At 40.3% G+C, this 12,264-nt stretch overlaps 1 protein-coding gene across 14 annotated transcripts in view; it reads left to right on the forward strand.

Annotated features, from left to right (window-relative positions):
• CDON (cell adhesion associated, oncogene regulated) overlaps window positions 1-12,264 on the forward strand; it is a 114,397-nt gene that overhangs the window by 54,880 nt on the left and 47,253 nt on the right. For all 14 annotated transcript variants that reach the window (XR_014138858.1, XR_014138862.1, XR_014138857.1 and 11 more), the window contains 2 exons: window positions 1,953-2,222; window positions 8,747-9,097. Coding sequence is in view for 9 of the 14 variants with exons in the window: in XM_081799138.1 (XP_081655264.1) it covers window positions 1,953-2,222; window positions 8,747-9,097 (621 nt within the window). In the remaining 5 variants the exon portion in view is untranslated. The remainder of the gene's footprint in view (window positions 1-1,952; window positions 2,223-8,746; window positions 9,098-12,264) is intronic.

The following is a 12,264-nucleotide window of genomic DNA, read 5'->3' on the forward strand; positions in this document are numbered from 1 at the left end:
TGGCAGTATTTCTTGGTGGCATACAACATTTCACCTGGGATGCTCGTGAGAACCTCACTCCCAACCTGGTTATGTCATGCAGAGCTTGTTCTTCCTTCCTAATGACTTGGAGGAAAGAGACGGGAATTCAGTAGGATGGGAAGATTCTGGGCTGTATCAGTGTGTACAACCCAGTAGTAGTAACTAAGAGTACTGACTAAAAAATGTCATCTCAAAAAGATACCTGTTTCGGGGCACCTGGGTGGCTCAGTTGGTTAAGCGTCTGCCTTCGGCTCAGTTCATGACCCCAGGGTCCCAGGATCGAGCCCCGCATTAGGCTCCTTGCTCAGCAGAGAGCCTGCTTCTCCCTCTCCCTCTGCCCCTCCCCCTGCTTGTGCTTTCTCTCTCTCTCTGTCAAGTGGATAAATAAAATTAAAAAAAAAAAATCTATCATTTTATTTTCCCTTTTGGAATGCTTTCACTGTATCTGGCTCATAAAATTTGCATTATTTCTACCCACATTCTAAATATACAGTCTTGGGGCACCTGGGTGGCTCAGTCGTTAAGCGTCTGCCTTCGGCTCGGGTCATGATCCCAGAGCCCTGGGATCGAGCCCCACATCGGGCTCCCTGCTCCGCGGGAAGCCTGCTTCTCCCTCTCCCGCTCCCCTGCTTGTGTTCCCTCTCTGGCTGTCTTTCTCTCTGTCAAATAAATAAAACCTTAAATAAATAAATAAATAAATAGTCTTTATCTCAAAGCTTCTCCTTTCTTCCTTCTAGCTACCTACATCACTATCATGTCTAGCAGCAGAAAATGTTTTCCTTTATCAAAACAGATTTTCATGAAAGCCAGAAAAAGTAGGTAGTAAGTGGTTGCATAGTAAAGATAGTTTTCGTAAACTTCTGTGTGTGTTTATTTGCAACAATGGCCTGACACAGGTAACACGGGAAGGAAGGAAGGGTATGGCAGGTGAGCTTTAAAGTGCAGTGATAGGGCGCCTGGGTGGCTCAGTTGGTTAAGCGACTGCCTTCGGCTCAGGTCATGATCCTGGAGTTCCGGGATCGAGTCCCGCATCGGGCTCCCTGCTCGGCGGGGAGTCTGCTTCTCCCTCTGACCCTCCTCCCTCTCATGCTCTCTGTATCTCATTCTGTCTCAAAAATAAATAAATAAAATCTTTAAAAAAAAAAAAAAAAGTGCAGTGATAATCAGGCCTAGAGTAATATGCATAGTCAAATAATTTGGGCATGTGTTACAAATGTTGGTAAATGATTTACTTTGTCTAGGTGTAAGTGACTTGATGGATAGTAAAGTATTCATCTAACCTTAAGGCAGAACTGACCATGGAAAGCATTTAACTTGCAAATAAGCATTCTTCTGTTTTGGCTCTTGTTTAGTGTGGAATCCAGGGAAACTATTTATTTTAACCATCGGAGCCACCCAGGCACCCTTTTTTTTTTTTTTTTAAAGATTTTACTTATTTATTCATAAGAGCCAGAGAGAGAGAGAGAGAGGCAGAGGGAGAAGCAGGCTCCCTGCAGAGCAGGGAGCCCGATGCAGAACTCGATCCCAGGACCCTGGGATCATGACCCGAGCCGAAGGCAGACGCTGGGAAACTATTTATTTTAAAGTAATTACCTGAATCAAATGCTCAGAAAAGCCCAAGGGTGTGTGTGTATGTATGTGTGTGTGTGTGTGTGTATGTGTGTGTGTGTGTTGGCGGGAATTAAGTGGGTGGAGAGATCTAGAAAAAGAGACAATGACGTATTAGTAACATATGGTTTATCCAATTAGAAGAAAGTTCAAATACATTTCTAATTTTGTCTTGATGACCACAGCAGATGGGAGAATGTGAGTGAACAATGCAATTTGGTTTCAACTAGTTACTAGTAGAGGGAGATTTTCTGTGTCTTGTGTGATAATTTAAAAAGGTACCTCTTAGGGGTTCGAGTTTCATTTATATGTTTTATTTTCAGAAAATGCTTCAATTTCTAAAGGACTGCAGGATCAGACCGTCTCTCTGGGCGCCACAGTGCAATTCATTTGTGAGGTGCACGGGAACCCAACTCCAAACCGTACCTGGTTCCATAATGCGCAGCCTGTTCATCCTTCCCCACGACATCTCACTGCAGGAAACGGACTGAAAATCAGTGGTGTGACCATGGAAGATTCGGGACTGTATCAGTGTGTAGCAGATAATGGGATTGGATTCATACAGTCTACTGGGAGACTTGAAATTGAAAAAGGTAGGCTTTTGGGTCCTGCAATCATAGGAAGTTTCACTTTACAGATAGGCTTTTGTTTCGGTTAAAAATTAAATCATTTTCACTAAAAGGGCATAATCCTATTACCATAACAGAACTAATGCCTATTTCCCATGTTCCTTTCTAGTTGCAGGTCAGTATTTCCATGATGAAGCAATATTACTTGATCAAGCTCATTAAAAAAAATTTTTAATTATTTTTTTTAACAGTTACTTACTATGTAGTTTAAAAGGCATGTGGTAAAAGTCTCTCATTCCTATTCCCCAGCCAACCATATTGCTTTTAGAACTAATTAGTTTTATCAGTTTCTTGAATATCCTTGTATGTACATTTACAATCACTTACACATAACATGTCTGTGTGCATTTAATAACATCTGTTTGTTTTTTCCCCCTAAATGGTGGTGTATTCTTTATCTTGAATTTTTCACTTAACATATCTTAGATATCTTCCTGTATTAAAGAGTGTTTCATTCCTTTTTCAAATTGCTGCTTATTAGTATTCCATGATATGGTTGTAATGATTTGGCTAGTTCCTTCCTGATGGCTATTGCTAATCTTTTGCCATTTTAAGGAGTTCTATAATGAATGTCCCTCTGCATAGATTATTTTGCTCAGGTGTTTATATCTGTAAAATAAATTCCTAGAAATAAACTTGCTGAATAAAAGCAGGTATGCATTGGTAATTTGGGTAGATACCACCGAGTTGCTCTGCAAAATTGTTACTTGTCTTTATATTCTTACTGATCAGCAGTGTGTAACTGCCTATCTCCTCCTGTCCTCACCAAGGCAGGGCATTGTCAGTTGTTTTTTAAATCTTTGCCAGTCTGGTAGGTTAAAAAAAAAGTACCTTTGGATCTATGTTTCTTCTATTATGAGTGAATTAGGCTTCTTTTCATGTGTATGAGTCATTTGAATTTGCTTTCCCGTGTATTGACTGTTCATTTTCTTTTGTCCATTTTAAAAATTAGATTGTTGGTCTTCTTTCTTGTGGATTGGTAGTTCTTTATATATTAGGAAATCAATCTTTTGTCTATGAGTTATAACTATTTCAAATGTCAAAGACTCATTGTCATGCAGACCAATTCTCTGACCTTCATGCAATTATTTTAGAAGTTAATAATAAAAAACAATTTTTAATTGGCCTGTATTTAGAAATATAAAATTATACTTCTCAATAGTGGAGTTTAAAAAAAAACTATAATGGAAATTTAAAATACTTTGGTGGGGCACCTGAGTGGCTCAGTTGGTTAAGTGTCTGCCTTCGGCTCAGGTCATGATCCCGGGGTCCTGAGATCGAGCCCTGCATTGGGCTCCTTGCTCAGCGAGAAGCCTGCTTCTCCTTCTCCCACTCCCCCTGCTTGTTCCCTCTCTTGCTGTGTCTCTCTCTGTCAAATAAATAGATAAAATCTTTAAAAAAATAAAATAAAATAAAATACTTTGGTAATGAAAATGTCACAGATCAAATCGTGTAGGATATAGCAAAAATGGAACTTAGAAGGAAATGTATAGCTTTAAATGCTTATAAAAGAAAACTGGTAAGACTAAAAATCAGTGAGCTAAATGAAAAAACAGAAGAGATTTAAAGAAAGTAGAGGAAAAGAGATAATAAAGATAGGAGCAGAAATCAATTGAATAGAAAATTAAGATGAAGGAGAGGATCAATAAAGGAAAAAGTTGGTTCTTTGTAAAATCTAATAAAATGGACAAATCTTTGGCAAAATACTAATAAACAATAATAGGAATAAAAAGTAAAAGTCTTGTAGAGATTGAAAGTAATAAGACTCTGATAAACTTTATGCCAGCAATTTACAAAGATAGACAGAAACGGACAAATTCTTAGGAAAAATACAACTTAGTAAAGCTGTGACTTAAAAGAAATGAAAAAGCCTGAATAGTCCTATACTATCAGAAAGAAACTGATTAGGGGTTTAAAATCTTCCCACAGAGAAAACACCAGGCCAGCTGGTTTTATGGAGAGTTCTACTAAACTTTCAAGTAACAGACTGTTCCAAATATTACATAAACTCTTCCAGGGAAAAGTAAAAAATGGGAACTCTCCAGGCAGTATGATTTTGATGCTAAAAATCACAAAGGAATGGCACAAGAAAGGAAAATCAAAGGCCAATCTCATTTATGAACATAGATGCAAAAATCCTATATAAAATATTAGCAAGTCATCAACATATAAGAAAAGGAAATATCTCTTGACTAAGGAGTCATCCCAGGAATCTGTCAGAAAATTTAAAGTGTCATTCATCCTTTTGATTGAATAAAAAAGAAAAATAATATTATTATATCCATAGAGGCAGAAAAATTTGACGTATTTCAGTATCCATGTTAGACACTCTTAGAAAAATAGGAATAGAAGGGAATTTTCTTAATTTGATAAAAAGTATCTAACAAAAACTTACAAGAAACATCACTTTTAGTGGTGAAATATCTTTAAAATCTCTTTTATTTATCATCATACTGGAGATTCTAACCAGCACAGAAGGACAAGAAAAATAAACTAGCTAAGGATAAGAAAGAAAGAAACCAATGGGCGCCTGGGTGGCTCAGTTTGTTAAGCGACTGCCTTTGGCTCAGGTCATGATCCTGGAGTCCCTGGATCGAGTCCCGCATCGGGCTCCCTGCTCGGCAGGGAGTCTGCTTCTCCCTCTGACCCTAACCCCTCTCATGTGCTCTCTCTCATTCTCTCTCTCTCAAATAAATAAATAAATTCTTTAAAAAAAAAAAAGAAAGAAACCAAACCATTATTAATTTATAACTGCCATGATTGCCAACATAGAGAATTCTTAATTTGCTGGCAAATTATTAGAAATAACAAAAACATTTAGCAGGGTGGCTGGATGAAGAACAACAAGCAAGAATCAATGTCTTTCTACATAACACTGTATTAGGTTTCTCCAGAGAAACAAAACCAAGAGAATATATAAGATACAAAGAAGAGGTGATTTCTTACAGGAATCGGCTCACGTGGTTATGGAACTGGAGAAGGAGGCAAGCCAATAGTATAATTTATTTGTGGGGACGAGGAGGAGCTGATGGTGTAAGTCTTAACCCAAGTCCAAAGACTGGAGAACCAGAAGTGCTGATGTCCAGTGACCGAGGGCAGGAGAAGATGAATCAGCTTAAGCAGAGAAAATTCACCTCCCTCTGCATTTTCGTTCTACGGAGCACTCAGCAGACTGGATGGTGCTCACCGTGTTGGGTGGTGCCATCTGCTCTACTCTGTGTGTTGCAGACACACCCCGTTATCTGGACATCCCTTAGCCCAATCTAGCTGACACATAAAATTAATCATTACAATCAGCAACAAACAGAAAATATAATTTACAAGGCACCTTTCAATATTAGCAGCATGAAAAAGACCTAGGTAACCTAGAAAGGTATACCATTTGGTAGATACCCAAAGTCAGTATTAGACAGCTGTCAGGTCTTTTCAAAACCTTTTCTGTAGATTCATGCAATTTCAATTAAAATCCTATCAAAATGGGCAGGGAGTGGGCATAATAACATCTCACCATTGTCCCTCCCTTGCTAGGATAACTCTGGTGTAGGTTCTACATTATCCTCAGCAGTATTGTGCTTCAGGCCCAGTGGTAACCTGATTCTGTATACTCATAGTGAGCATGTTGGGGGGTGTCTGGGGGGCACAGTGAGTTGAGCGCCCAACTCTTGGTTTCGGCTCAGTTCATGATCTCAGGGTCACGAGATTGAGCCTCACGTTGGGCTCCCTGCTCAGTGGGGAGTCTGCTTGAGATTCTCTGTCCCTCTCCCTCTGTCCATCCCCCTCCGCATGTGTGCACAGGCTGTCTCTCTCTCTCTCTCATTCACTCTCTCTGATAAATAAATAAATCTTTAAACAAAAAAAAAATCCTATCAAAATATTTTGAGGATCTTAACAGACTGATTCTGAAATTTATATGGATGAGCAAAGGCCCAAGAATAGCTAAGACAGGAAAAGAAGAAGAAAAAGAACATGGGGAACTTGTTTTTACAGATATTAGTATACAAAAATCTGTGGTAATTAAAATATAACATATTGGTGCAGGAACAAATAGACTCTTAGAACAAGACAGAGACAGCCAAAGACATTTGCACCTAAGGACTTGACTTAGGTGGCATTGCAGATCACCAAGAGGAGGCTGTCCATTTCAAGTTTTGATGTGGGATAATTAGTTGTCAAAATGGAGAAAAAGAAATTAAATCGCTAACCCATAATGTATACAGATGAATTCCTAGTAGATTAAAGTCCTATCTATGAAAGGCAAATGACAAAAAAAAAAAATTATTTACTTAGAGAGCATGAGCGGGGCTGGGCGGCGGGGGTGGGGGGATGCGGCAGAAGGAGAGTGAGAGAATCCCAAGTAGACTCCTCCCGAGCATGAATCCTGATGTGGGGCTTGATCTCACAACCCTGAGATCATGACCTGAGCCGAAATCAAGAGTTGGATGCTTAACTGACCGAGCCATCCTGGTGCCTCGAGATGGCAGATTTTTGAAAAAAATATAGTTGAGTATCTATCTGATTGGGTTTCAAAACTTAAGACATTTTGAGCTAATTTTTTAAAAAAAGATTGATATGACTACATTGATATTAGAACATCTTTGTTATTAAAGGATAGCATTAAAAGTGAAAAGAAAAGCAATATACTGTGAGAAGATACTAGTAACATACAGAACTAATAAAAGAACAGTATCTGGAATATGCAAAAACTCTGAATCACTACAAAAAAGATAAATGACCCAATAGAAAAATGTACAAAAGGCATTTCACAAAGGAGGAAAAATACGTGACACAGGTGAAAAGATGTTCAGTCTCATTAATACTCAGGGAGGTACAGCTTATTACCAGTGAGACAAAATCTTAACATTTGCCAGATTGGCAAAAATTCAGAAATCTAATCATGCCAGGTGATGGTTTTGTCAAATGTAGGAAGTAGGACTGGAGGAAGAAAAGGATGTGCTGGAGAAAATGCCATTTGTAATTAATATCCCATTGTAGGTGCACTTAAAATTAGCTCCAGGGGAGCCTGGGTGGCACAATCGTTTAAACACCTGACTCTTGGTTTCAGCTCAGGTCATGATCTCATGGGTTGTGAGATCGAGCCCTGTGTCTGGCTCTGTGCTCAGCCCGGAGTCTGCTTGAGTTTTTCTCTCCCTTTCCCTCTGCTCCTCCCTCTTGCACTCTCTCTCTCTCTCTCTCTGGAATAAATAAATAAATCCTAAAAAAAAAAAAGAGAAAAGAAAAAGGAAGAAAGTACCTCCAGAGAATGAGTACCTAGGACTAAAAGGAAAGAGACTTGGTGTCACTGTAGTTTGGAAAAAAAGTGTTGTTCATGTATATGGTAAGAAACAGGTTCATCAACTTATACTCAGAACTGGTTTCTCTCCTAGGACTTTTGTGATCAGATGTTTCCCCCGGAATTAACTATTTTTTTGTGAAGGAGTATTATTTTGTTTTATGCTATTTCATACTGTTTTCATGTTTCAAGTCTGAGGTTTTGGCTTCACATGTTCTGTACTTAACAGTGGTTGGATGTGTAGGGGATACATAGTGGAAAGCTCTCAACAGATTCCTTTATACATTCCGTTTTCCCTAAAGGACAGGAAGTCTAAGTAGGCAATGTCTAGGAGCCTACAATGAAGAATTTTACTTTTTTAAGAAATTTATTTGAGAGAGAGAGAGCACAATAAGGGGGAGCAGCAGAGGGAGAAGCAGGCAACCCACTGAGCAGGGAGCCTGATGCGGGACTTGATCCTAGGACCCTGGGATCATGACCTGAGCTGAAGGCAGATGTTTAACCAACTGAGCCACCCAGGTGCCCCAAGAATTCTACTTTTTATGGACAGTTTTACTTGCTGAAAGTTGAGAAGGGAACTAATAAGTGATATCTTTGTTTTAATTATTACTATCATTACTGTATCACTATTTGCATGTGACTTTGCAAACACTGTTATTTCAGTGAATGAATGTGTTCTCCATACTGTAAATGTAAAATATTGCTTAGGGGATTGTAAGCAGATTTACTGTAGTGATCATTTCACAAAGTGTATATATATGTTGAATCATGATGTTGTGCACCTGCAACTTATGTTATATGTCTGTTATACTTCAATTAAAAAAAAAACACTGTTAAGAAACACATGTATAAAAGATATGTTTAAGACTGCTACTTGGGGCACCTGGGTGGCTCAGTTGGTTAAGCGACTGCCTTCGGCTCAGGTCATGATCCTGGAGTCCCGGGATCGAGTCCCACATCGGGCTCCCTGCTCCGCAGGGAGTCTGCTTCTCCCTCTGACCCTCCCCCTCTCATGCTCTCTCTCTCTCTCTCATTCTCTCTCTCAAATAAATAAATAAAATCTTTAAAAAAAAAAAAAAGACTGCTACTTGGGCACAACATTGAGAACATTTATGCAGTAAGATTAATTGATGTAATTTTGCATTGTAGATACAACAGTGTTCTTATTCTTTTTATGTGTGAATTACTTTTTTAATAGGCAGTGGACTCAAGCCAGTTATAATTACAGCACCAGCAAGTGCACAGGTGGTAGATGGAGACTTTGTTACTTTGTCCTGCAATGCCACTGGAGTGCCAATCCCTGTCATGCGTTGGTACGACAGGCATGGGTTGATAACCAGCCATCCGTCTCAAGTGCTTAGATCTAAATCCCGGAAATTCCACTTACGACCTGGGGGCTTTGACCTGGAGCCTGTCTACCTCATCATGTCCCGAGCTGGCTCAAGCTCTCTGTACATTCAGGCTGTCACTCAGGAACATGCTGGAAAATACACCTGCGAAGCTACAAATGAACATGGCACCACGCAGTCGGAGGCAATCCTCACAGTGGGTGAGTGGCCATTCGTTCTTTTTCTCGGGTGATTAGCTTCCTCTAATAGTAGGGGATAAAGTGCTTTGAAGTATGTTATTTTCATGAGTCCACCAATCTCTAAATATAGATATATTTTCCCAGAGACAGTGAAATACAGAACTGTAGTTTTTGGTATTTGGTCTTCACATGAACTGGATGAACATTAATCTCCATTTCTGATCTTTTTGTTAGAGTTGTATTTGTCCTGTGGACGGCTCTCATTTGGGAGCAAGCCCCAGTTAGGACCTCTTTTCATGATTAATGCTTTTGGTTTTCTAAGCTACTGAATATGGTCATTGCAGACATTTTTCAGGGGAGCCCTTGATAAGTACAGTATCCAAAGTCTCAAGAGTTGGCTTTCATTGAGAAAGTAGAATCATGGTCCTATTAAATAGTACCTCTTATTCAAAGTTGCCTTTCTAATGGAATGCATAACATTCATTCTTGATATTCTACTGATTTTTGGTGAGGATGTCTTAAAAGCTTTGTACGGTTTTTGAAGAACTAGTATACAGAGTATCAATATTATTAAGATTAATTCAAATTGGACTTAATTCAAATTCAGACCTTCTGTCAGTGAGTATTTAGAACAGCCTCCCCCGCAGGTGGTCTGTTGAGTGGAGACTGTCCCTTATGTGTCATGCAAGAGGCAGAGTACTGCCCTTGGTTTTGGCAACTGAGGTCCCTGCTTTAGAGAACTTCGTGTGGCCTTCTTCTGCCTGGGGCCTCAGATCCCACAGGTCAAAGAGTCCATGAGGGTAAGGGGTTGTGCTTACCCGGAGCCTGGCGCCCATGTTCCTCCTTCCGTACAGCAGGACAGGGCTCTGGAATTCCTTGCTTTCATTAGTTCAAAGTCTGGTTCCACACAGCTCTTTCTCCCTGGCCCATCTTCCAGAATGTAGGCCACACCACCAGTGGCCAGTAGCCTTCAGCCTGGAGAGTGGACAAGGGGTGGTCTTTGGCACAGGAGTGAAGGTGAAGTAGACAGAGGTTGGATGGGTACACATGTATTTCCATTCACATGCACACAAGGACCCTCTAGCTCTAGATGAAGCTGGAGGTGGGAGAAGTGGGGAAGGCCAAGGACTTCCATTGATACCCTTGTGCTACTCTGTGAATGGCAGAGGTGGGGATGATGTGGGGGTTAAGCATGTAGGCTGGGTAAGCGTCCTGGCTCTGCCACTTAGGAGCTTTGAGACCTGGGGCGAACTGTCGAACTCGTCCCTGCTTGTTTCCTCATCTGCGTAACAGACATAGTGAAGGTCCTACTCCTCAGGTGGATGTGGGAATTTAAGGAATTCTTTTTTTTTTTTTTAAGATTTTATTTATTTATTTGAGAGAGAGAGAATGAGAGAGAGCAAGCACATGAGAGGGGGGAGGGTCAGAGGGCGAAGCAGACTCCCTGCTGAGCAGGGAGCCCGATGCAGGACTCGATCCAGGGACTCCAGGATCATGACCTGAGCCGAAGGCAGTCGCTCAACCAACTGAGCCACCCAGGTGCCCCGGGAATTTAAGGAATTCTTACCTCTAGTTCCCAGATGCAGAAACTGGTTCCTGGAGGTTAGGATCATACAGCTAAGGATACGTGGTGGAACAGAGTATGCACCTGGGCAGTCTGGTGTAAAGTGTTTATAATGGTGTCTGGCAACAGAAAACCTTCAAATTCCAAGTATTAGGTTCTAATTATTACTATCTAATTATTATTAAATGATAATTATCCCGTGTAGTGGTTAGGGAAGGAAGGAATAGTTACTGATTTCGTCATTTTAAGAATCCTCAAATAAAGAAGGTAGTTGAGTGTTGTATAAACTTATACATATATAAAAATACGTGTGTGTATGTATACAGGTGTGTGTTTATATATCTTCTGCCAAGCAAAAATAAGAGTGGCTCTACTCAAAAGTGTTAGCTGTAGGACAGGTGTAACCTAGGCGCTGCTTGGTTAGCTTTTGGCTGAAGTGATTGTTTCATGTAAATACGGGGTAGCCAGAGACATCGATGAGATAGTCATAGCTGATGGAACTAGATAGTTTGTTTAACTGCCTCACTTTAAATATGAAAGATCTGAATCCCTTAGAAGATGCATAAGCCAGTTTGTTTAGGTTAGAACTTTTTAGATCTTTAAAATCTGCCCCTGCCCCCCCCCGCCCCAGGATTTTAAGTCTTGATAAATACCATTTTCATGTATAGGAAGTAACCCCATCACCAACATCCTACCTAAGTGGTCCTTGCATTTCCTCTTTTGCACGATCTGTAATTATTAAGACCCAGCCGAGTTTATTAAAGCTTGTAACAATATAGAACAACCCATTTCTTTTTATAGGAGTCTGAGCCTTATTAAATTCTAGCATACTGAGAGCTGTTTACTTTGTTTTTTGTGAAGAGGGCAGTAAGCAAGGTCAAAGAGAGAGGTGACTGCCCCCCACCCTCTTTTTTCTTTCCAGAGACCTTGGGTTTTGAGGTCTTGGATGTACAAATATTTGTAGAATGAGTTGTAACTCTTCAGAACTATAATGGGAGTTGGCCTGGGATAGTCTGGGTAGGGGTGGCTGCCATGAGTGGTCACGGTGGGAATGGCTTTGACAAGTTTGGTTATATTCCTTGTTTAATTAGTTTCAACTCAGAGCCATTAAATTCATTGCCATTAAAAGCAGAGTTTTATCAATCTCTTTTCCAATTCAAAAAGCGTTCTACCTTTAAAAATGCTAGATCTCTCATCTGACCATTTCACAGAGTTTTGGTTTTTTTTTAAGATTTTACTTATTTATTTGAGGGAGAGAGAGTGTGTGTGTGTGTGAGAGAGAGAGAGAGAGAGAGAGAGAGAGAGGTCACGAGCAGTGGGGAGGGGTAGAGGGAGAAGCAGACTCCCCGCTGAGCAGGGAGCCCGATGGGGCTCAATCCCAGGACCCTGGGATCATGACCTGAGCCAAAGGCAGATGCTTAACCGACTGAGCCACCCAGGTGCCCTCACAGAGTTGTTTTGAAGATAAGTTGAAATAACATATGTGAAAAAACTTTTGAAAGTAGCATTGGGGCCTTATAAATTGTGTCTAGTAGCTTGTGAGTGCTCAAGTTATATTATTGGAAGTCGTAGAGGGGAAAGAATTGAATCCCCTTCCTAATAAAAGTTTACAGAAAAGTCTCAT

This window comes from Leptonychotes weddellii, chromosome 11 (assembly GCF_054177405.1).
Source record: "Leptonychotes weddellii isolate Sample4059 chromosome 11, ASM5417740v2, whole genome shotgun sequence".
Classification (NCBI taxonomy): Eukaryota; Metazoa; Chordata; class Mammalia; order Carnivora; family Phocidae; genus Leptonychotes; species Leptonychotes weddellii.